The 25,870-nt window shown below is 44.3% G+C and overlaps 2 protein-coding genes across 4 annotated transcripts in view; one reads left to right on the top strand and one right to left on the bottom strand.

Moving 5' to 3' along the window:
- BCAS4 (breast carcinoma amplified sequence 4) overlaps positions 1-14,220 on the top strand; it is a 64,966-nt gene extending 50,746 nt beyond the window's left edge. For 2 of the 3 annotated variants that reach the window (XM_030533733.1, XM_030533734.1), the window contains exon 6: positions 13,254-14,220. In XM_030533733.1, the coding sequence (XP_030389593.1) occupies positions 13,254-13,358 (105 nt within the window). In that variant the 3' untranslated portion in view covers positions 13,359-14,220. The remainder of the gene's footprint in view (positions 1-13,253) is intronic. The other variant, XM_030533732.1, reaches the window with a different exon arrangement.
- Positions 14,221-14,610: 390 nt separating this feature from the next.
- On the bottom strand, positions 14,611-24,320 carry LOC115635282. The gene is made up of 2 exons (XM_030533730.1): positions 18,162-24,320; positions 14,611-14,707 (listed from the first exon to the last, which is right to left on the bottom strand). The coding sequence occupies exon 1, from the start codon at positions 21,162-21,164 to the stop codon at positions 20,223-20,225; it is 942 nt and encodes a 313-aa protein (XP_030389590.1). The 5' UTR covers positions 21,165-24,320; the 3' UTR covers positions 14,611-14,707; positions 18,162-20,222.
- Positions 24,321-25,870: the final 1,550 nt, after the last annotated feature.

Raw genomic sequence — 25,870 nt, 5'->3', positions numbered from 1 at the left:
TATATGTTACAGATGGGGAAACAGAGGCACAGGAAAGTGACTTGTCCGAATTAGCACAGTAATTCAGTGGCAGAGCTGTGAGTAGAACCCAGATCACCTGATTGAGTCCAGTGCCTGACTGTGGGAAGCAAAGGAAGCTTATACATTGTACTGAGAGGTGGTCTTCTAGAGAGCTTACAAGGGGCAGAGTTATGTACAGCCTTGAAAGTGAAGCCATACTATAATCTATTACTTCAGCTCAAAGTCCAAATGCTCAGTTGTTTGGCTTCCTTGCTCCCACTAAAGGAGAAATGAGGTTGGCTGTTTCTTGTCTCAATATATCTGTGAGGGCATGTGGCCCTAAGTGAGCATGTAAGCCAGGTGTCGTCTTCTGCACAGCTCCTCAGGCATATGGCCTTCTGCTTCTTTCAGATGCAAAGCTGTGGGTCTATAACTCGAACAAGGTTATCAGCAAAATTGCCCTGATGTAATAAACGCTGCTTTGCTTTTAATCTCCCACGTCTTGAATATATGTATAAAAAAGTATGCTTGGTTGGTGCAAATTATAGGCTTCAGTGGAGGTAAGAGGTAAAGATGCGTTGTCTCTGGTCACAGTTCCGCAAACCCACCCTTGAAATGTTCATTTTCCCAAAATCAAAAATGGAAGCACAACCCCATTTTATCACATAATCCAGGGACAGTCTGAATTGACAGGTGCTCATCTTTGAATTTCTGTGGCTGCAAATATTAGACAAAGCAACCCATTGTCACGCCTCTTTTCAAACCTCTTGGCTGGCTACCCATTACATTCAAGCTTATTATCCTTACCATGCACATCTCTGTTCCTGCCTATACCTCAGCGCTTGGACCTTCTTCATGCATTAACTTAAGCCATGCTCCTGCTGAAACATTTCTTCATTCCTCATTGTGGTCTTTGCAGTTTGCCCCATAGCTGTGATAGTGTGTGTCTCCTTATTCAGAGCTTTGAACTTACTTTTCCTGCTGTGCCTGTTAACCTATAATTTTCCTCTGAAACTTGATTTCACTACAGAAATTTAAGAAGCCACCTACGATGTCACCAGATATATTCCCTCTTTCTCTTCGCCCTGCAAGGGCTGTATCCCCTTCCTTTTATTTGCCTTCGTGCTTTCTGTGTTTTTCTTTCATTATTTCCTCAGTCTTAATTGTAAGTAAGTGTCTGGTGGTAGGGAACCTTCTCTTTACATTTACCAGCAGGAAGTGCTGTGTGTGCCTGTAGCACTGTAAAATAAATAAAATAAAAAAAAAATTGAAGGAGGCGTGAGTTCGGATTCTAATCTTGGCTCTGCCACTGACTTCCTTGTGTCTGGATAAACCACGTAACCCTTTTGCCTCAGTTTCCTCAGCTGTGAAATGGGGGCTGTAGTACTTCGCAACACCACCTCTGCAAGTAGGTATCAATCTTCAAAGCGCTTTGCGGATATTAACTCATGTCTCTGGTTAAATCCCTTTTGTGCAGCTCCAGAAGCACAAAGGGAGTAAAGTTGCCTTAATCAGGCAGCTGAGGATTCTCCCCCATATGCTAGGAGACATTCCGAGCCATGTCTTCAGGAGAGGCGGGAGGTGTAGCCTTCCACCCAGAAGCCCTATGGTGCCACTAGCCTCTAGTGTGGAGAAAGGTACTGGGCATAGTTGAGGAGCCAGCTCCATAACCGTGACATGAAAATTATTGTCAAAGCAAACTTAAGGAGAAGTGTTTCTAGACATGGTGCTGCTGCATTTAGGACCCCTTTGTACACTTCTCAAAGGAGCCATATTAACTCAACTCTCGCTCTCAGGATTCCATCTGTGGTATCGATTTTTATTTTATTTATTTATTAAATAAAGTGAGAGACTGTCCCAGGGAGTTTGCAGAATCTTGGTATTGTGTGGTTGATATTGAGAATAATGTGTTCTGGGTAAAGGGGACAGATGAGAGGAAAATCAAATTATTTCAGGCAGGATGAAAGATCTTGAGAATTCCTCTTATCCAGAACTTGTCAGTGATGAAGTGTGTGTGAGAGAGACAATGGAAATCTGGACAACTGAAATATTCCCCTAGTTAAAATAAATAATAATAATCCAGTGTGTTGAAGACAAATTTAGATGTGTTGAAGATTCATACCATAGAGTCCTTGTTGCTTGATGAAGGCAATTGGACCAAATGTCTTGAGGTTCCCTCAGACTCTGGCCTGCAGTCAGGGATGGCCATACTTACTGACCCTCTCAGCCACATATGACATTCTTCAGAAGTTTGAAAGCCAGGGCACACCTGCTAGGGCTCAGGGCTTCAGCCCTGCGGGGAGGGAGATCTCCGGGCCCTCCTCCCTGCTAGGCAGAAGCAGCGGTGATGTGTGTGCGTGTCAGGGGGTGTCACATGCCCTCTCCCCCCAATATTTGCCAGGGTTACCTGGCTCCCACTCTGAAGCGGCACCAATCGTCTCTGGCAGAAGCCCCTGGCCCCAGCACCCTACCGCAGGGCACAAGCCCTGAGCTCTCCTCTCCCTAGTCTGGTAGGAGGAGAAAGGAGAGGGCGTTGGAGGTGCTGCAGGCCGCACTTCAAAGAGCCATATGTCGCTTGTGAGCCACGGTTTGGCTACCCCATGCTATAGCAAAGCCTGTTGTCATCCAACCACTTGTCTAGTATTCGACAGTGACCAGAACCAGATGCTTCAGGGGAAAGTGCAAACAGCCCTATGGTGGATAATTACAAAATCTCTCTCCATAAGGAAAGTGTATTTCAATGTTATCTAGATGAAATATTTCAGTGGTTCTGAATCTTAAAATTTTCAAAATTTTCATTGTGTGGGAAATTTAGAAACTTCAGCATTTCGTTCCAATTCATAACAATTTTTAATTTTTTTTTAGCATTTCTTATGGGACAGAAACTTGTTTTTGACCAGCTTTACTCAGAGCTGTACTTAATTAAATACATGTGAAAATGATCAAGTGCTGGGAATAATTAGCCCCACCAAATATCACTGACCCTGTCATCTTACCTGAATATCAGATTACTCTTTTTCCTAGGTGGGTCACCTCCAGTCCCTCATGTCCTTGGAGTTCAGACCTCTGTGGTGCACGTCTCTCTGGAACAGAGTTCCTGAGCCTCTTTATTTTCTGTGCCTGCTTGCAATGGTGCTGATGCTCCCATGAAGGCTTTGAAGGCTTCTCTTAGTGTAGTAGGCAGGAGCAAAACCTTCAGTGGGGGCTGAGGGGAAGGTGCATTAGTGCTAAGTCAGTTGCGTGGGCTCCCAATAGATGAAAAGTAAATGGGTTCAGGAGCTCTGGGAACATGAGTGGTGCTGCAGGCCATGGCAGCAGCAGGAACTAGTATAGATCTGCATTAGGGGCAAGATATTTTGTTACTTCTTTTTTAGCTTTGAAATTGTTGTGTGGGGCAGGAACTTTACATCTGAGGGATAAGTGACCCAATATAGTTCCTATTAATACGTCTGGGCCTGGTCTATACTTGGGTGTGTGTGGGGGGGGGGGAATCAATCTAAGATACGCAACTTCAGCTATGAGGCTAGCGTAGCTGAAGTCGATGTATCTTAGATTTAATTCACATTACTTACTTCACGTCCTCGCGGCGCTGGATTGATGGCCGCGGCTCGCCCGTTTACTTTGCTTCTGCCTCTCGCACTGCTGGAGTTCAGCAGCTGACGGGAGAGCAATTGGGGATCGATTTATCGTGTCTACACTACATGCGATAAATCGATCCCCGATAGATTGATCGCTACCTGCCAATCCGGTGGGTAGTGTTGACATACCCTGAGGTGAGGCACAAAATCCTGAAATTGGTTAGGCTCACAGGGAACCTACTTTGCAGGAATCCAGATCTGGGGTGGTGATTGATTGGTTCAAAGAAAGAAAACTGGTGGCTGCAAGACTTTGGTTTTAAGTTTCAGTTGTGTACTGGGAAACTCCATTTCCAATGGGGAGGAGCTTACATGGTTAATTTCCATTCCCTGTATGAAGTATGTTCTTCCTCCCTCTTTTCTTGGGGCCTGCCTGTTCTTTCAGCGTTTGGAAGTTTGAATTACTTATGAAAACAAATAGTTTAGAATTGGATAGGAAGGCCTTATAGTAACAGCAGTAAATGCAGAATCCTAGTCTGTGCCTGGGGACTGAGTGGGTTTCTGGGTCATTATTATGAAGTGGGTTTTAGTCCTCAAAAGCTTATGCCCAAACAAATTTGTGAGTCTCTAAGGTGCCACAAGTACTCCTGTTCTTTAGGCTGGCTTAAGTTTACTATGTGCAGTGTGGCTTTGGAACATGCACGCACTTCTCCCCCCTCCCTATTTGGTGAAAAGTAAAATCTGAGTGATTGTGGATTAAGCTGCCCAGAGGGGATAGTTTCCTGAGCAGAACACACAACCTACAAGTGCTCGCCTTATGACTGAGTTATGCTGTTCTAGTGCTGAGTTGCAGTTGTCAAGAATACTACTACTGAATTCACATCTGTGGGTCACACTCATGTTGATTTCAAGTTTCCTTTAGCTATCTAAGACAGTATTTGGGGTATATTTCTCAAGTAGAGGGCCCCAATGCTTCAAAAACAAAGCCACAGAGCTCCTCTCCCTCGATAACTTGGCCTCCTGATAAGGTTTAATTTACTGAAGTCTCTAAAGCTGCCACCAGAGGTTTTAATCCTTCAGGCATGATTCTACATGCCATTCCTTTGAATTTTCTTGTAAGTACAGAACGCTGCCTGTGCTTCAGTTTGCAAAAGGTCGTCTAAAATTCTAATGTTTTTGTTTCAAACTGTAAGTATCCCATCTAGTTTATATGGGCCCGTGTTTCCTGCTACAGAATGTTGAGTTCCCCTTAACTTTTTCATCCTTCACTTCCTCAGCTAATCACTGTTTATGAGATCTTTCAACTGAAAGGTGTAAGTTAATAAATAGTTGCCTAAATTGGGAGCAGAGTTGGGGAGTGAATCCCTCTTCAAATCTGTCTACAGATGGCACTTGCAGTCTTCTCCTTCAGGAACTCCAGAGCAGCTCTATCTCTCTCTGTTCTTTAAGTGTATCACACATGACTAGACTACAGCTGGAGTCTATGTGTATACTTTGTGCCTTTATTACTGTCATGCTGAGTATTGTCTGAAGGGTTCTTAATGTATCTGAATAATGCTGCTAGCATTCCTAGACAGCTGTCTCTGATCTGGTGAGCCACCTCCCTTGCCTTATAGTACTTTACATAGCCTTACATTTTCAGTTCTGAGATTTGGTGTGGAGGGATTTGTTTTAAGTGCTCGGTGCTGGTGAAAAGTTGACAGACTGATGTCCCAAGAGGCTGAAATCCTCTGCCAACAATTCTCATACAGTACAGGCAGAAACAGTGCAAGCTACTGTCCTACCCTATGCCCTATCTAAGGAAGCACTAATAGAAGTGACAAGGAGTTACTTATAAAATGCTATACATCTGCACAGAACTGTAGAAACCTTGGCTTGAGGACCTTATAGTCTGACTTGGTCTTTGGCTAGCTGCTGATACTCACTGACAGGGCCAGCACCACTTGTGGTATCTTTTGTGGCATGGATGCCATCCCGCTGGGAATTGGACTAAAGGCTCCTAGTCTGAAATACATCGAACAGCCATGGTACAGCAACATCCTCTGCGCTTTACTAATCTGCACCAGATGTGAACCAAGTGATCTAGGGCAAAAGGCTCCATATCCTGTTACTTGAACCTTTCCCTTTTGATTTCTCCTGTAGTTTTGGATATTCAGATTCTCGCAGTCCCCCCTCCCTTGGCATGAAGCTATTGCTTTTCCTTTGGGTTTCACTGTAGCTTGACCACAGAAGAGCCATTTCATCCCTTGAGTGCGTGACGTGCATAGAATAGATTCCTCGTACTCTGGCATCTCTGTTACCTCCATATCTTATTTGTATAGTTGTCCAAGAATCCTTTCCTCAGTGCTTCAGGAGGAGCAGTTCAGTCCTCTGGATAGTTCTCTTTGTCTCAGTAGTTGGCATGGACTCAGCAGCTGCACCAGAAGATTCAGAAGAGACTAGCACAATCCTTTTTTAACATCATCTGAGAACTAGAGGGGAGCCTTGATTAAAGTTAATTACAGGTCGATTTAAAACAGAGAATCCTTTTTACAATTATTCACAGCACAATTACACAACATTAGTCAGCCAGAGGAATTAATTGTATCAGGAGGTCATAGAAACATACATTAATAGGGATTGGGAGGGGATGGGATAACTTTGTAGTTGTAGTTTAGCATGGTAAGGGAAAGAAAGGATACAAATCTTACACTTCAAGGCATCAGTTGATCACTGCAGGGGTTAGGAAGGAAGTCTTCTCTCACCCTAGTGTACAGCATTGCATAACTAACCTGCTGCATCATAAATTATTATTCTTATTCTTTCTTTTTTAAGTATCTAGTATTGGCCACTGTCAGATGCTAGATACTGAACTAAGTTGGCCAATGATCTGATATGGCAAATCCTCTGTTCAGGCCCGTTGTCAGTTTCATAACTTAAGTTTCACTGCTGTCCTTTATGGTAGTATTGTTTCTTTTAAGATGTTTTAAATCAGTGTTATCAGAAAACACCAGTGATTTCTCTGGAGTAAAGGGCAAATGATTTTACTTTGAAAAGCCAGATTGTTTTCTGTCTCTTTTTATTTCTAACTTTATCCACGTTCTCTGTAAAACCACCAAAACTCTCAACTTTCCACTTGGACTGCATTCTTCATCTACTGCTTTCGCTTCTCTGCAGCGTTATTGCATCTTGTCACTGGCAACTGTTCCAAGAGCTACCTGGCTTGCTGGTTTAGTATCCGCCTGGCCTTATTCAGAGCTGGGACTGATGACCATCTGCTTGTGCTGTCACCATTTATTTTTTCTTCTACTACTACTTTATTTAATTTTTTGCAACTTTTTGTTGTGTTAAAGGTGCCTATCTCTCCTTCCCTCACAAGTTTGTATACACACACACACACACACTCTAAAACAACATGATCACTGATGTGAGTGGCTTACTGGTCTAGGCCTATTCCTATAACCACCCTCCTCCAGCCTCTGTAGATTAGCAGCTTAGAGGGCAGTTCACTGAGAATGTGCTGCCACTTATCCCAGATGTGCAAACCAAGGGAGTGGCAGCAGAACTGCCCCAACTCATCTCCTCTGCTGTGGCAAAGAGGCAGGAGGGCATCTTAGGAAACCAGTACCTAGGCCATAGAGGGCTTTATAAATCAATACACCTTGAATTGCCCCAAGCAGATAGAGAGTAAGGGTACTCTGGGGAATTATGTAGTAAGTTCTCCATACTGCTAAACAAGCACAGAGCTTCCTTCAGAGAGCTACCGCAATTAACTGTAAGTAAATAGATTAATCAAGAGCATGCTAGTTGTGATATGATCTCATCTAACCAACAGTCTATATCCTTGAAATACTTTGAGGGCCTGACTTTGTGAGCTGCAGAGGGCACTCAGTCCCATTTTGGTGTCTCTACACTGCACACTAAACCCACCTCTGAATCCGATTAGTGCCCAAGCTACCCTTTCATCCACACACCACACACACACACACACACACGTTTGATTCAGGTCAGCAAGCATTCAGGACCCAGTCTGGAGACCCTGGTAGGGGGTGGGTCAGAGCCCCAGTCCCTCTGTGACTTAGGTCCAAGCTCTGTCATTTTGTGACTCAGAAGACCTCTGTAGCGCAGCATGGACATGTTAGCATGGTTGAGACACGTGGGTTCAGCAATTGTAAATCCAGGTTTACAATGGATGCTCAAGCACGGGCTTGGAAACACTGAGTCCACGAGCCTTTGTCCCACAGACCTGGGTTTACAACGCATTATAGATATACCCTGAGAGACCTTGGTTTTTGGGGTGGGGTTAAGGTCTTCACTGTGGCAGAGAAGCAAGTGTGGTCTCCTGGGTGGTACCTTGCAGAATGGGTAGCTCAGCTTATTCTTATGTTGTTTGAATTGTTACTTTTTCAGCTTGACCGTTTCTTCTCTACTTTGGCATTTTCTGCAATGTTACTACCTCTGTTTGCAATTCCTTTCTGTTAACTTTCCCTCACACCTCTCTCTGTTTTCTGATGCTGAGCATAAGTTCTGAAGCACTTAGAGGAGAGGAAAGTGATCAGGAAGAGTCATCATGGATTCACCAAAGGCAAGTCATGCCTGACTAACCTAATTGCCTTCTGTGAGTAGATAACTGGCTCTGTGGATGAGAGGAAAGCAGTGGATGTGTTATTCCTTGACTTTAGCAAAGCTTTTGATACGGTCTCCCACAGTATTCTTGCCACCAAGTTAAAGTAGTATGGGCTGGATGAATGGGACTATAAGGTGGATAGAAAGCTGGCTAAATTGTTGGGCTCAACAGGTAGTGATCAATGGCTCCATGTCGAGTTGGCAGCCGGTTTCAAGCGGAGCACCCCAAGGCTCTGTCCTGGGGCTTGTTTTGTTCAATATCTTCATTAATGATCTGGAGGATGGCGCAGACTGCACTCGCAGCAAGTTTGCAGAGGACACTAAACTGGGAGGAGTGGTAGACACGCTGGAGGGTAGGGATAGGATACAGAGGGACCTAGACAAATTAGAGGATTGGGCCAAAAGAAACCTGATGAGGTTCAACAAGGACAAGCGCAGAATCCTGCACTTAGGATGGAAGAATCCCATTCACTGTTACAGACTAGGGACCGAATGGCTACGCAGCAATTCTGCAGAAAAGGACCTAGGAGTTACAGTGGATGAGAAGCTGGATACGAGTCAACAGTGTATCCTTGTTGCCAAGAAGGCTAACGGAATTTTGGGTTGTATAAGTAGGGGCATTTTCAGCAGATCGAGGGACATGATCATTCTCCTCTATTCGACATTGGTGAGGCCTCACCTGGAGTACTGTGTCCAGTTTTGGGCCCCACACTACAAGAAGGATGTGCAGAAATTGGAAGGAGTCCAGCGGAGGGCAACAAAAATGATTAGGGGGGCTGGAGCACAGGACTTATGAGGAGAGGATGAGGGAACTGGGATTGTTTAGTCTGCAGAAGAAAAGAATGAGGGGGGATTTGATAGCTGCTTTCAACTACCTGAAAGGGGGTTCCAAAGAGGATGGATCTAGACTGTTCTCAGTGGTACTAGATGACAGAACAAGGCATAATGGTCTCAAGTTGCAGTGGGGGAGGTTTAGGTTGGATATTAGGAAAAACTATTTCATTAGGAGGGTGGTGAAGCACTGTAATGGGTTATCTAGGGAGGTGGTGGAATCTCCTTCCTTAGAGGTTTTTAAGGTCAGGCTTGATAAAGCCCTAGCTGCAATGATTTAGTTGGGAATTGGCCCTGCTTTAGGCAGGGGGTTGGACGAGATGACCTCCTGAAGTCCCTTCCAACCCTGATATTCTATGATTAGGGTGCTCTCCAAAAAGATTGAGAATAGGGGGATTCCTGGTAGGTTTAACTTTCCTCACTGTATAAGAGTGGCAGTTTGTACACTTGATTAGTTCTAGGGTAAGATTTTTAAGAGCCTAAGACCCACTGGCTTTCAAAGAGATTTAGGCTCCCAAGGGCCAGATTTTTCAGGGTATTTAGGCACCCAACTCCCATTGATTTCTCAGAGTTAAATACTTTGAAAAAACGGATACAAGTGCTTAAGATACTCTGGAAAATGGAACTTCAGCATCTAAATTGTTTTGGTGTTTTTGAAAAATTTATCCCTGGTCAATTTTGTCATCTTGAGCTGGTCAGAATGTGAATGTGAATCTGTTTAAGAAGAAACCAAACAAAATTTTTAAAAAGCTCTTACACTTATGAGGTCAGATGGCTATGGCATCATCTTAGACTGTGAGCTCTTTGGGGCAGGGGCTTTCTATTATTGGGGTCTGCACTGTCCCTAGCACTATGGGCCCAACCTGGTTGTAGCCTTTAGGTGTAACTGCAGTAGAAATGTTGTGTTTATCTGTGACTCACCAGTTAAGTGGTGATTGTAAAGTAGACTCTAGCTGATTTTTCCCAGTTACAGACTGATTAAGACCTTCATCACCCTCATTGCTTTCCTTTGGTCTATCCAAACTGCAGTTACTAAGGTGATATTCCTTGCCCAATTCCTCTAACTACACCCATATGTGCATTTTTTCCTTTGGATCTCTGTTTTCTACTGAATCAAGTTCAAGCTTCTCATCCTCACTGTCAGGACCCCTCCCTCCTCATACACCTAATTTCTCTGCTATCCTTGGCCAAAAAAAGGGAACTGTTATGAAAAGTGGCAAGGAATCTTTAGCATTTATGCAAGGCACTGTTTTATAAAACAACCACCTGCAGTAATTCCTAATTTTATCTACTACTTAAGCACTAAGAGCTGAACCTGCTCTGCTGGGATGCTAAATTTTGCACATCTGAATTTAGACCATTGAGCTAATCAGCATCTAGTAGAAGAGGGGTGCACAACTGGTTGAAAAATAGCATTCAGAATAGTTATCAATGGTTCACAGTCAAGCTGGGAGGGCAGATTTAGTGGGACGTACAGGGATCTGTCCTGGGTCTGGTTCTATTCAATAATGTCAAATGTTTTTGATAAAGGCATAGACTTAAAAAGTTTGGGACAATACCAAGCTGAAAGGGGTTGCAAGCATTTTGGAGGACAAGATTACAATTCAGAATGATCTTGACAACTGGAGAAATGGTCTAAAAATAAATAGAATGAAATTCAATAAAAACAAATGCAAAATACTACACTTAGGAATGAAGTAACTTTTCCACTTGCTACAGCACCGTGTCCATTCTGGACACCACACTTTAGGAAAGATGTGGACGAACTGGAGAAAATGTAGAGGAGATCAACAAAAATGATTAAAGGTCAAGGTCTAGAAACCATGAACTGCAAGGAAAGATGGAAAAAACTGGGCTTATTAATCTGGTGAAGAGAAGACGGGGGGACATAAATCTTCAAATATGTAAAAGACCGTTATAAACAGGAGGCTGATAAACTGTTCTCCTTATCCACTGAGGACCAGACAAGAAGTAATGGGCTTAAATTGTAGTAAGGGAGATTTATGTTACAATTAAGTTTTTCCTAATGTCTAAGGATAGTTAAGCACTGAAACAAATTACCTAGGGAGGTTGTGAAATCTCTGTCACTGAAGGTTTTTAAGAACACATTAGACAAACAGCTCTCAGGGATGGTGTAGATCAGTGATACTCAGACCTTAGTGATTCAGCAGCTAAATTAGTGATCAACGTTACCCACAAGAGCCAAAGTAATGTGAATTCATTGTTTCATTTACTATATGTTCATATTTTAACAGTATGACAGGGGAAATAAATCTCACAGCAAAATGACAGACCAAGTACACCACTACCTCGATATAATGTCACCCAATATAACACAAATTTGGATATAACATGGTAAAGCAGTGCTCGGGGGGGGGGGGGCACCACACACTCCGGTGGATCAAAGCAAGTTCAATAGAACACAGTTTCACCTATAATGCGGTAAGATTTTTTGGCACCTAAGGACAGCGTTATATCAAGGTAGAGGTGTATTATTTTATCAATTACAATTGGTTAATAACATAGTAAAAGCATTCTGATTGGTTAGTAACTTAGACTGGTAAATAATTAAATCATACCTTGTTTTAACGTGTGCTGCAAAGAGCTGCAGGAGACATATTAAAGAGACACCTGCAGCTCATGAACCTCTAAGTTTCACTGGTCTAGATACTATTTAGTGCTGCCTCAGTGCAGGCGACTGGACTAGATGATCTATTGAGGTCCCTTCCAGTCCTATATTTCCGTGATTCTAAATATGCAGTATTGAAAAATTGTTAACACCAGGCTTTTAGCTGAAGGCAAAAGACCTTAACGTGTAAAGAGAGAAAGTGGTTTTGGAGGTGGGAGAAAGTGGTCTAGATTGAAGTAGGATTACTAGAGAAAGAACAACCCCCAGGAGTGAATAGTTACAAGACCAGACTTATGAGGAAGCCTGCTGGATGAGTGGACAGAAGGTAAGTTGGTGTGAGTGAAGTAAGTGCATGGATGGGTTGGGCTGATACTTCAATTTGGTAGTAGATAAGGAACATGCAATGGAGGTGATATGGTGTAGCTATCACAGTTTTTTGGAGCCCTGGAAGTCAGTCTGGATTGCAAGAAATGGCAAGGGAAGGAATTTGAATAGTCAAGATAGGCAGCAGTAGAGACCTGTGGAAATTAACTATTGCTGCACATTAGTTCCAGATGCTTTTGACTATTTTTGAATGGCCTGTTTGGTAGAACAATGAAAAGAGGCATATGAAAATACAAATCACTGCAAGAGAATGGCTTGAATAAAGGAGCAAATCCACTAAAAATGGCAATTTGGGGAAGATAAGGACCCTGTATGCACATTTTAAGACCAGGAGACTCTACGTGATATAAATTGAATGAATGGTACATTAACTCCTAACAATGAGACATGAAGGCTAGGAAATTTGACCAAAAACTGCACGGACGATAATTTGCCCAAAACACAAGAAAAAGAATAGTTTCCAAGTCTTTTAAGAGCTTTCTAATGCTGGGCATCAGTGTCCACAATGATCTAGAATGGAATGTGAACTGAAAATTTGTAGTGGCAGAGCCTTAAAGGATTGTCTTAAAGGTTTGAGAACAAAAGTGTTGGGATTCAAAGGGTTCTGGTGGGGACATGTGGTGACAGAAAATGACCTCTACCCTACCAGTAGCCTGATGCATTTTCTGTTTCAGTTTCAATAGAAACAAGAGAAGATGTGGGATCAAATTCAAATGTGGTTTAATGAGGTAGAGCTGCACTGCAAGACCGCAGCATAGTCACGGCTGGCCTGGGTCAGCCGACTGGGGCTCACGGGGCTATAAAATTGCAGTGTAGCTGTTCGGACTTGGTGTGGAGCCTGGGCTCCTGCCCCCCCTTGCCTACAGTGCAGTTTTATAGCCCCAGTCAGCTGACTCGTGTTCTGAGACTCAGTGCTAAGTATTTATCACCACCTAGACATACCCAAGATGTACAACTTCACTAGGAGCTGCACCAGCTCAGGCCACACCTTCTCACTCTTCCCTGAGAGAGGGACAGACCTCCTGGAAACCATTTAAGTTTTAGTCTTTCCCCAGGCATTGTGGGGGGGAGGGGGAATGTTCTCGTGGTGTTTGGTACATAATACACTCTGAGGTTATATGTAAGATAATGTTGACAAATTGCAACATCCCACATATGCCCAGCTAAACGTATTACCAATTAAATTCTTTAAGAGTAAAATTAATTTTTCTCCCATTTTTTCATTTCAGAAGCATACTCTATCAGCACAGCATACATATGACCTGCCTAAACTCTACAGAACTGAAGATTATTTTCCTAGGAACTATGTAGGTACAAAGTATCAAAGCCACTAGTAGCTGACTTCATCTTATAAGCAGCTTTTTAGGGAAATGTTGCTTGAAATGTTTTCATGTCTGACTTTTGTTTTTATGATTCATGTTTTTTCAAATAAAAACTTGAGAATTCTGCTAAGAGGTAAATGTATAGCAGTGATGGGGAAGGAGTGGCCTACGGGTTTATTATATATGCATTTAGCTCCCTTATTTTAAGGGAAGCCTAAATAATATGCATGGGGAAGAAATGTAAATATAGTTCAGAATAGATTTGTTCATGATGTTTTATGCTATTGCTGGGAAAAAAATATAAACTCATTTTGTTTACAGTGACATTTTAGAAACCAATTTGTTTACATATTTGATCAGAAGGTTGCAGATTGCTGTATGTGTATAGCATATTAAAACGATTTCATGTTATGTGATTTTCCTCCCACATTTGATATGTTACTTTATAGATATTTACCACAGTCTTTTAGTAATATTTCATACCAAAAGCCTCCCACTGTTTTGAATTTACAAGATAAACCTCTAAAATCAATGTGGTCCAATTTTGGAAATTCAGTAAGTTACACATGGCTGAGATTTTCATTGAAAATTGGATCAGCTTCAAAAGCTGTTGTATAATGTAACTTGAATGGTGTAAATAAATTTCTCCAAAGCTATTATGGGCCCTTTGATGTGAAGTTTTATAATGAAGCTTTGACTTAGCCAGGGCCAATATAAGTCTACAGAAACAAAATATAAGCAGTTGGCTAGGAAGAGTATTTGTGACTGGTGTATGCTAGAAGAGATGGTCAGAAATTTAGGCTAGCCAGGTATTTGGAAAGTTACACAGTTGCAGAAATGGGGAAGTAAAATGGGGGAGGACAGGGAATGTATCAAATCAGATATCACTTCTGATTATTTGCAACTTAATTATTTGTTTCTTCACATGTACTGCACCTTACAATGAAATCAAGTTGCTATACACAATTCCTGTATCAAATCTAGTATATGAACACAACTAATACTAAAGATGGAGGGTAGAATAAAAGTCCATATTTACATACAACCTACACTATAAGTGAAGCTACATGCACCTGAACAACCATCAACACCTCTACTTTTGGGTGGGAGTCGGAATTTGTCACCTCACTACTCCGTATTGGTTAGTGGAACTAGTGATGAGATGTTTCAGAGTAGCAGCCGTGTTAGTCTGTAGCCGCAAAAAAGAACAGGAGAACTTGTGGCACCTTAGAGACTAACAAATTTATTTGAGCATAAGCTTTCGTGGGCTACAGCCCACTTCATCGGATGATGTTACAGTCTTGCAGCAGATATCCAAAAGGACTAAGTGTCATACAATCAAAGTCGATGCCTCTGTAAGCCTGTTGTAGAGAATGTATCAAGTTCCTATACTGGTACTACTAAGAAGCAGAGTATCATATCTGTAATAGGGCTGTCAAGCAATTAAAAAAAATTAATCACAATCAGGCTGTTAAATAATAGATTAGCATTTATTTAAATATTTGAATGTTTTCTACATTGATATATATTGATTTCAATTATAACACAATACAAAGTGTACAGTGCTCACTTTGTTTTTTATTACAAATAGACTCAGACTTTAAGGTCAGAAGAGACCATTATGATCATCTAGTCTGACCTCCTGCACAATGCAGGCCACAGAATCTCACCCATCCACTTCAATAACAAACCTCTAACCTATGTCTGAGTTACTGAAGTCCTCAAATTGTAGTTTGAAGACCTCAAGGTTTACACTTTAAAAATTGTTTTTAATTCACCTAATACAAGTACTGTAGTGCAATCTCTATCATGAAAGTTGAACTTACAAATGTATAATTATCTACAAAAAATAAAACAAACAATGTAAAACTTTACAGCCTGTAAGTCCACTCAGTGCTGCTACTTGTTCAGCCAATTGCTCAGATAAACAAGTTTGTTTACATTTGCAGGAGATAATGCTGCCCACTTCTTATTTACAGTGTCACCTGAAAGTGAGAACATGCTGATGGCTGTGCTTGATAACAATCCAAAGCCATGTGGACCGACGCACGTTCATTTTCATCATCTGAGTCAGATGCCATCAGCAGAAGGTTGATTTTCTTTTTTGGTGGTTCAGGTTCTGTAGTTTCTGCATTGGAATGTTTAACAAATTTAATTAACATATTTTTTTTTACTGAGCTTCATCAGCTTAGAAGCATATCCTCTGGAATGGCGGCTAAAGCATGAAGGGGCATATGAATGTTTAGTAGATCTGGTACATAAATACCTTGCAATGCTGGCTATAAAAGTGCCATGCAAATGCCTGTTCTCACTTTCAGGTGACATTGTAAATAAGAAGCGGGCAACATTATCTCCTGTAAATGTATACAAACTTGACTGGCTGAACAAGAAGTAGGACTGAGTGGACTTGGAGGTACTAATGTTTTACATTGTTTTGTTTTTGAGTGCAGGTATGTAACAAAAAAAATTTACATTTGTAAGTTGCACATTCGCAAGAGATTGCACTACAGTACTTGTATAAAGTGAACTGAAAAATACCATTTTTTTTTACAGTGCCATTTTTACAGTGCCAGTATTAGTAATCAAAATAAGTGAGCACTGTACACTTTGTAGTCTGTTAATTTAAATCAATATATTTGAACATGAAGAAAATATTTAATAAATTTGAATTGATATTCTATTGCTTAACAGTGTGATTAAGCACAATTAATCAACAGCCCTAATTAACAGGACTGATGTTTGGAGAAAAACTGTCAAAAGCAATGTTCAATACACCCAAAAGCCCATCTCTCTACTGTAATTTTTTTTAAATTGAGGTATCAGCTTTGGTCTAATAGTTCTTTGAAATATTAGCATTATAAAATGCATACTGTAGTCTTTGATATACCTAAATGTTGAAATACTTGTCTGGTTAGGGTATGAAAACATCTGGGCCAAAAAAATTCATGTTACCCTAAACCTATTGCCTATTAAATCTGATGACAAGGAGTAGCGTTTTAGATGCTTGCTAAAAGAGGATGTTCAGATACCTACTCTCTGTTTCAAAGATAAGTTAAAGGGTCAAACAATTTAATTCACAATTAGAGTATTATAGTTGCACACTAATTGTAACAGCTAAATCTCACCATCCACTATATACAAAGTTGTGTTCCAAATGCTAATCATAGCTGTATTTACTGCTGTAACGGCAAAAGCCTGACTTGAAATAAGATATCTGATCGCTAGAGTTTGGCCTATTTTATAGGCCATGGTAGGTAATAATTTTTGTAGCGAGAAGACAGTAGAAGTCCAAGTGTTCCGAGTTTTCCCTTTCCATTTTAGCGCACACTTGTTAATAAGATGATGTTGGCAGGTCATAAGACCTCTTTCAGGAAAAATCCTGTCATGTAGCATAAAGGCTTTGGATTAAGCCAAATTGCACAAAGACCCTCTTAGTGGGGAATAAGCGCCTGTCCCCACAGGGAGTTAGTAGGGAATAGTTATTGTATTTTAAATTCACACCCTACTTTATTCTGCACTAAAAGACAAGCCCAAAATCTCCACTCATTATTTCTCACCTCCCCACCCTGTAGTAACTGCATTTTTATGTAGTGGCCCCTGTTACGTAATGGCTTAATATTAAGGCTGTTCTAGTCCTGTTTTCACCAGGCCAAATCCTTGTCTCTTACCTTCCAATCAAGGGCAAGCTTTCCACTAATATAATAGGACTAAGATTTGGTCCTTCTACTTTAAAGGAAAACATTCAATTTACCAAAACAACAAGGTGTCCACTGGCACCTTAAAGACTAACAGAGTTATTTAGGCATAAGTTTTGGTGGGTAAAAAGCCTCACTTCTTCAGGTGCACCTGAAGCAGTGAGGCTTTTTACCCACCAAAGCTTATGCCCAAATAACTCTGTTAGTCTTTAAGGTGTCAGCGGACACCTTGTTGTTTTTGTGGATACAGACTAACAAGGCTACCCCTGATATTTAATTTACCAAACATCTTTTAGTAGTTTCAAGTACTGCGTGTGCCTTTAAGTTTGCCACTATATTTAAAAAGAAAATAAATCGCTCCTAGTGCTTTTTGTTAAAAACAAAACAAAAAACCTCTGCCCCTGCAGCTGTATGAACTGGGAAAACAGTCATCATTTATCCTTTCCAGTTAGCACTTTAGTTTGTTTAAGCTATCAAATGTATACTAAATAAACAAGAGATTTCTCTCAAAGATTTGGGTGTTACAAATAAACAGTAGGTAAAATATTATGTAAAATTTATAACAACTTTCCAATAACCTTTGTAATGTGCTACACTTTGAAGAAGAGTGGGGCTCTAGAATACTTCCATTCCCAAAGTTCAACTTTCTGCAATTGCACGTGACAATTTAGCCATGAGTAGAATGCTGCCCCACTATATACACCACCAGCAAGTCAGCACTGTTTGTAGCATGAACAAACAAATATTGGGGTGAATGGGTTGGTGTTACAGCATATGACATTGCTAGGAATCTATTAGGCATACTATAGCAGTTCCTCTGAGAAAATTAATCTAGCACAAATGAAATCTTAAATCTCCAAATATGCACCTATAACCTCCCTGGTCTATGATTAAGTGAAAAGCCAAGAATAACAATGAATGTGAGCATTAAATCTTGTCCAAGCTTTTAGTGGTATTAATAGCCTGTTAAAGAAGTTAAACTGCAGTTCATATATTTCTGAAACAGTATATAAAGTGTTCAGTTTGCACTTGTGAAACTAGAGAGATGCTTAAAAAGTTTAATGCACAATACTCAAAGGAAAAAAATATACTAAGACTGGCAAATGTGCCAGACACTTACGTGTAGCCCAGTAGCCCACACTTCTTGCTGGAAAGGAATGGTTCCGTTACAGCCAACAAGCTTTCATCCAAACACCATTCCAGGGAGATGGAGTTAAAAACTAACATTTTATAGCACCTCTTCAATGCATTTTTAATGTGGGCTCAATGTAGATCAGTGCCCCATATAGAGATCTTCAAAAAATGAGAGGTATTACAGACATCCATGAACACAAGTGGAATATTAAAACAGAACCATACAAATTGCTAGTGGCCCCAAAATCACTGGCTTTTATTTCATTACTAATTATTCAACCACAAAAAGGACAAGTACTGGTCAAAAGTAAACTGAGGAGTTGTACCTGCTCTTACAAGGCTGCATAACTTGGAATCTAGTATCAGACATCCGTTTGCAGTCACTAGCGCACACATTTCTTAAATTGCATCTAAACAGTGAATTGTTTTAGGGGAAAAGGACAGTTATCTGTTCCATAACTGGCATTCTGCGAGATGTGTTGCTCATGTGTATTCCACAGTAGGTGTGCATGCTTGCCACGTGCGCCGGAGCCAGAAGTTTTCCCCTTAGCAGTACCCGTACTGGGGAAGCAACGCAGCGACCCCTGGAGTGGCGCCTGTATATCATAAGGGGGACCGCTCCCCCTCGCCCCCGGTTCCTTCTTGCTGGACAACTCCGACAGAGGGGAAGGAAGGCAGGGTGTGGAATAGACATGAGCAACGCATCTTGAAGAACGTGTTATGGAAGAGGTAACTGTCCTTTTTTCTTCAAGTGATTGCTCAAATGTATTCCACAGTAGGTGATTCCAAGCCATACCTGTTGGAGGTGGGTAGGAGTTCATGATAGATGGAGTACTGCCCTGCCAAATCCGGAGTCATCCCTAGACTGGGAGATGATTGCATAATGCGAAGTAAACATGTGAACAGAGGCCCAAGAGGCCGCTCTACAAATGTCTAGGATAGGGACGGGGGCTACGTAAGCAGCTGATGAGACCTGAGTGTTCCCTGATGATCAGTGGTGGGGGAACCCCTGCCAGATCATAGCACATGTGTATGCATGAGGTGATCCAGCGGGAAAGATGCTGGGTGGAGATAGGTTGCCCTTTTTTTACCCACTCAGCCAAGGCAACAAAAACTTGCAAAGATTTCTGGAACAGCTTGGTGTGATGCAGATAAAAGGCCAGTGCTTTACATACATTGAGCATATAGAGGCAGTGTTCCTCATTGGAGGAATGGGGCTTAGGGCAGAGCACGGAAAGAAAGATGCTCTGTTCCACATGGAAGGCGGAGACCACCTTCGGAAGGAACACCGAGTGTGGGTGCAGTTGGACTTTGTCCCTGTGGAAGACTGTATAGTGGGTTTACAAGGTCAAGGCACTGAGCTCTGAGACACGTCGGGCCGACATGATCGCTACCAGGAAGGCTACCTTCCCATGAGAGGTGAGACCATGATCACGTGGCCAGGGGCTCAAAGGGAGGACCCGAGAGTTGGGACAAAACTAGGTTCAGGTCCACTGTGGCACAAGGGATCTAGTGTATGGGAATGAACAGTCAAGGCCCCTCAGGAAATGGGAGGTCATAGGGTGGGAGAAGACCAAGTACCCTTTCAGTGGTGAGTGGAAGGCCAATATGGCCACCAGGTGTACCCTGACAGAGGTGGGTGCCAGTCTCTGGGTCTTAAGGGACAGGAGGTAGTCCAGGATAAGCTGGAGAGGTGCGGAGGAAGGGGAGACTCCCTGCTCACTCACCCCCTTGGAGAACCTGGACCACTTCGCCATGTACGTCTGGCATGTGGACAGTTTCCTACTTGCCAGGAGAACTCGCCTTACCTACTCCAAACATCTGCCGCCCTCCTTGTCTAGCCACAGAGCAACCACGCTGTCAGGTGGAGCACGGCTAGATTGAGATGGCCCCCATCCTGGCAGAGGCGGTCCAGGCGGAGCGACAGCATCCTTGGGGTGGGGGGGCCAAGAGGCAGAGGAGGGTCCCGTACCAGTGTTGGTGGGCCCACTCGGGGGCTATAAGGATGACTTTCACTTTGTCTGCTTTTACGTTCTGCAGGACTTTGTCAATAAGAGGGAATGGCAGGAAAACGTAAAGGAGCTGGCCCAACCACTGTGGGAAGAATGCATTGGATAGCGCGCCTCTCCCCACTCCTCCCCTGGAGCAGAACCAGGGACAACATCGGTTCTGGGGGGTTGCAAAGAGGTCGATCTGGGGAACACCCCACTCTTGGAAGAGCCGGTGAGTGACCGAGCGGAGCGACCACTCGTACTCGGAGGAGAAAAGCCTGCTGAGGCGTACAGCCCTCAGGGAGATATCGTGGGCTATACAGAACTCCCATAGGCTGAGGGCTTCCCAGCAGAGGGTTAGGGAGCGAGTCCCGCCTTGCCTGTTGATGTAGTACATGGCTGTGGAGTTGTCTGTGAGAACCCTGACCACCTTGCCGCGAAGGTGCATGCGGAAGGCCATGCACGCCAACCGTATTGCCCTGAGCTCCTTGACATTTATGTGAAGGGACAAGTCTGGGATCGACCACATCCCCTGGGTTTGCATGTTGCCTGTGTGGGCTCCCCAACCCAGGTCCAACACATTGGTCACCAGGTCCAGACGGGTTGGCCTCCCAAAAGGGAACCCCTTGCAGCATCTTGCTTGGGTAAGCACCACTGAGAATTGGGGACGAAAAACTATGAGGACCTCGTATAAGCCCATCCCGGGCCTGGGAGAATTGGGAGGCTAGCCAGAGTTGGAGGGGCCTCATTCGGAGCCTGGCATAGTAGACCACATATGTACATGCCACTATGTGACCTAGAATTTGAAGGCACGCCTCTGCTGTTGTCACCAGGAAAGCCGTGACCGAAGCGATGAGACCTCTTAGGGCCTTGAACCTGTCCAGGGGGAGAGAGGCTGTGGCTCTTGTGGAGTCCAGCAGCGCCCTAATGAACTCTATGCGCTGAACTAAACTAAGGTTGATTTGGTCTCGTTCACCACTAGGCTGAGACTGGCACATGTTGACAGGAGCAGTTCCACATGGGTCTTTACCTCAGAACGAGTTACCCTTGAGAAGCCAGTCCAGGTATGGGAAGATCTGTACCCCCTCCCGCCTGAGGTAGGCAGCTACCACAGCCATACACTTCGTGAAAACTCTGGGTGCTGTGGATAGGCCAAACGGGAGGGCCGCAAACTGGTAGTGGTTCATCCCCACTAGGAATCAGAGGAAGTGCCTGTGCCCCTCGAAGATATGGATGTGGAAGTACGCGTCCTGGAGGTCCAGGGTCACATACTAGTCCCCCTGGTCCAGGGAGGGGATAATAGAGGCCAACAATACCACGTGGAACTTGGAGTGGGCTAGAAAATGGTTTAAGGCTCAGGAAGTACTGGGAGTAGAACCCCTTGCCTTGGAATTCTACTGGCACTCTTTCCACCGCCCCCAGGTGCAGTAGACGGTCCATCTCCTGCCCTAGGAGGTGGGCATGCTCCGGATCCTACAGGGGAGGGTGGGTGGTTTGGAGGGGATGAGGTGAACTGCAACCTGTAGCCCTTGGAAATGGTGCTGAGGACCCACTGGTCCGATGTGATATGGGACCATGCCATGCGGAAGGCAGACAAACAGTTGCAGAACACAAACTATTAACTGGGGTGTCATCCTGGCAACAGGCCCGGTGCCCCCTTGCAAATAGTCAGAACTGCCTCCTTCCCTGCCTCTTGCCCTTAGAGGGCCCAGGTTGCAGGGCAGAGTGGGACTGCTGCTGAGACCGGCATTTTGGTGTCTCGGTCTCATATCTGCTCCTCACAGATTGAGCTGACAGTTTTGGTTTGGTCTTGTCCTTTGCTGGAGGGACATAGAGACCCATGGTCTGCAGGGTGGTGCGGGAATCCTTCATCCCATGCAGTCGGACATCCGTCTGGTCCACGAAGATTGCCTTCCCATCAAACAAGAGGTCCGGCATAAGAGATTGGGCCTCCGTCGACAGTCCAGGCAGGAGGAGCCATGATGCCCTGCGCATGGAGATCGCCAAAGCCATTGAGCGGGCTGCAGTGTCGGCTGCGTCCGATGCCACTTTCACCGCCCCCTCTTCTACTAGCGCCTTAAAGTCCTTCCTGTCCCGGTCTGGGAGGAGAGCCTCAAATTTAGGCAGAGACTCCCACAAGTTAGTCATATCTGCTCAGTAAGACTTGGTGGTTAGCTACCACGAGCTAGAAACTTGCCAAGGAATAAATTTTTTTACCCAAGGAGTCCAGTCATCTGGCGTCCTTATTCTTGGGGGTAGGTGCAGGTTGGCCCTGATGCTCTCTATGGTTTACCAACTCTGCCACGAGCGAGTTAGGTGCTAGGTGGGAATATAGGTACTCATGGTCCTTGGTGGGCACAAAGTACTTCCTTTCAGCCTTCTTGGAGACTGGCACCAAAGAGGCGGGAGTTTGCCACAGGGTGTTGGAAATGTTGTCTACACCCTGGTGCAGGAGCAGAGTCATGGGGCCTGGTTGCCAAGGGGGACCACACGTTAAAGAGGGAATCGGAGGGGCCCTCAATTTCCTCAGCCTGCAGCTGAAGGCTGGATGCCACTCGCTTTAGCAGGTCTTGGTGTGCCTTAAATCCTCCTGAGGGATTGGTGGCGGAGGCACCGTTATTGTATAGGAGAAAGAGCCAATGCGGAGTCATGGGCCTCGGTAGGTACCAGGGGGTCAAGCCCCAGTTCAGAGTCCGGGCACAGGTTCGCCGACTTGTGGCCTGCTGATCTGTCTCTTAGGCGGCCGGATGAAGCTGATGGAGTCTGAGACGCTCCGGTGACCGAGTGGGTCTCCATCTGGGCAGGCATCTGTGGCCATGGTGCCCACTGGCACCACTGTCCCTGCCACGGTGCCCCTTGCCACTGACCCAGCTGAGGGCCTGGTGCCGGTAGCTGTCCCAGCTGAGCCGCGTGGGCCGAGGTCACCATCGAGCACACGGTCTCACAGGAATGGTGTAAGTGGCGGTGCTTGCGATACTGCCTCCATCAGGACCTGGACCTCGAAGTCGAGGAACAGTACCTGCCTGAAAAGTTGCTTCAGTACCCATGCCGGCAAGGGGTGTTCCGGTGCAGAGGCATCGCGAGAGGAATCTTGAGCATGATATCTAGTTGAGCGGGAACGAGAACGAGCCTATCCCATTGAGATCGGCTACAGTAGTCGTGTTGTGAAGGAAAACGTTCCCGGCGCCTCTCTCAATGCCTGTGCTCGCTGGCAGGCGGAGTAGAGGGTCCCCAAGACTCCCATCTGGGTGGTGACTGGGACGGTCTGGTCAGCGTCAAGGGATGTGCGAGCTGACAGACCACTGGTCGCTACAAGCCAAACAGTGCAGAGAATGGTCCTTGGAGTGGGAACTGTGACCTGCAGGAGAGGTTTGATGGGCACCCACTGGAGGTTTGCCCTGGGACTTGTCACTGGTTGCACGCCTAGAAGTGGGAGACTCATAATGTCTTTCGCAGCCCGCATTGCCTCTGGCGTCGACAGGATCCATACTGGTGGAGACGTGCGTGTGGACGGCGCCAGGCTGCTCCGCTCAACACAATCAGAGGCCTTGAGCCCAGGGGGGACTGTGGGCTGCCTGAGGCAGGACCAGCCTCCCCTCTTTGTCTCGGCGCTGCTGCGAGGTAGGGCCCTTTCCCTGCTTCTTGGAGGGGGAACGATGCCAGCTAGTAGAGGGTGCCTCGCTACGTACCAACGGTGCGGCAGCGGGAGCTGAGTCTGCCCGGCGCGCCAGAGTTGGGGCCAACACTGATTCCATCAAGATAGCACGGAATCTAATGTCTCTCTCCCTCTTGGTCCACGGCTTGAATGACCTGCAGATCTTACAACGTTCGCTGATGTGAGTCTCACCCAAACATCGGAGTCACTCAGCATGCAGGTCACTCCTAGGCAAAGAACGGTGACAGGAATTGCACGACTTGAAGCCTGGGGCATGCCCCAAGCCCACTCTAACACTGAAGTAACAATCCACAAATGGTACCACTAAGGTCAAGTAGAAAGGCTGCAGCAGAGCTGGAGCACAAAGTTCCGACTACCTTCACTGGCGGCAAGAAGGAACTGAGGGTGGGGGAAGCGCATGGTCCCTCTTATAGCACGATATACAGATGCCACTCCAGGGGTCACGGTGGTGCTCCCCCAGTACAGGTACTGCTAAGGGAAAAACATCCAGCACCAGTGCACAAGGCGAGCACGCACACCTACTGTGGAATACACATTAGCAATAACTTGAAGAAGAAAATAAACTTAACCTGTTTAAGAATCAAAACTAACAATAGTTAGGTTGACCCTTTGGACAAGTGTCTTAGTGATCTTTCTGAACCCCTCTGGTGGGTATAAAGCAGGGGTTCTCAAACTCGGGTCGGGACCCCTCAGGATGTCGTGAGGTTATTACATGGGGGGTCACGAGCTGTCAGCCTCCACCCCAAGCCCCACTTTGCCTCCAGCATTTATAATGGTGTTAAATATATTTAAAAGTGTTTTTAATTTATAAGGGGAGCCACACTCAGAAGCTTACTGTGTGAAAAGGGTCACCAGTACAAAAGTCTGAGAACCACTGGTATCAAGCTAGGACAGATTCATGGACAGAGTGAGGTGATACTAAGATAGTTATGGAGCTCTCTCTTCCCCCTTTCTTCCTGGGATCTCAGTAGGCAGAGTTCACTTTCAAGTGTCAACCTCCCAACATGGCTGCTCTGCAAGCAAAGCTGTAGTAGTAAGTAACATTCTGCGACACTGACAGCATTTACTTTTTTTAAAAATATATAGTTTGCTAGTTAGAGTAGAATTAACTTAGTCAATTCTGAACATTGCTCTCTAATATTAATTTTATTGGTCCATTTCCTCCTGCCTCTAGATTTCTCAAAGATGAGTAAAACCTTGTAAAGAACAAACGAATCTTGAGATCAGCTTCAACTGTCTCCTAATGTCTAAAGTAGTCTTCAGGTTTCCCCCTCTTCTCCAACCAAACAAATACAACTTGATTACAGAGCACTGGCATGTCAATCATTAAGAGGTAAGTATCATAATGTCCCTCTCTCCGCTAAAGCTAACAAATCATTACTATTCCTTTTGATAAGTCAAGTCATACAATTTTCAATAAATGGGTTTTATCTAATCACTACAAAAAGTTAGCTATACTACACAGCTTCCTGCAAATGGAGCAATTCTAATTCAATTTATAGTCAACCTTGGCTGGCGAGAAATGGCAACTCAGATAAGGAGGCTGCCTCAGATCTTCAAGCCCTGTTAGCTATAAATTCTTATTTAAACAGACATCAGCTTAGAATCACACATTAAAGATGAATCAGTTAAAGAGACTGCATCACTCAGGGCTTGTCTACACTACTGCGCAGGGTCGATCTAAGATTTGCAACTTCAGCGTAGCTGAAGTCGACATACTTAGATCTACTTACCTTAGTGTCTTCACTATGGTAAGTCAACAGCTGACTCTCTCTCTCCTGTAGACTCTGGTGGCGAATCAGAGTAGACAGGAGAGCGCTCATAAAAGAGATGCAATAAATCGACCCCAGCTGGATCGCTGCCAACCGATCCGGCGGGTAGTGTAGACAAGCCCTAAGTGTGGGGAACACATTCAGAAGATACATATCACAGAACCTGCCTGAAACCAACTCAAGAGAATATGAAACTCAAAAGAGGTATTGTCAACCTGTTTAAAACAAACAAAATATCCAGTCCACTAATCATCTT

This window comes from Gopherus evgoodei, chromosome 14 (assembly GCF_007399415.2).
Source record: "Gopherus evgoodei ecotype Sinaloan lineage chromosome 14, rGopEvg1_v1.p, whole genome shotgun sequence".
Lineage (NCBI taxonomy): Eukaryota > Metazoa > Chordata > Testudines > Testudinidae > Gopherus > Gopherus evgoodei.
This window is presented reverse-complemented; position numbering and strand designations above follow the sequence as displayed.

What these genes read in the sequence shown, in the direction of transcription:
- LOC115635282 (XM_030533730.1), bottom strand. Translation starts at nt 21,164, where the DNA reads ATGTGCCAGTCTCAGCCTAGTGGTGAACGAGACCAAATCAACCTTAGT.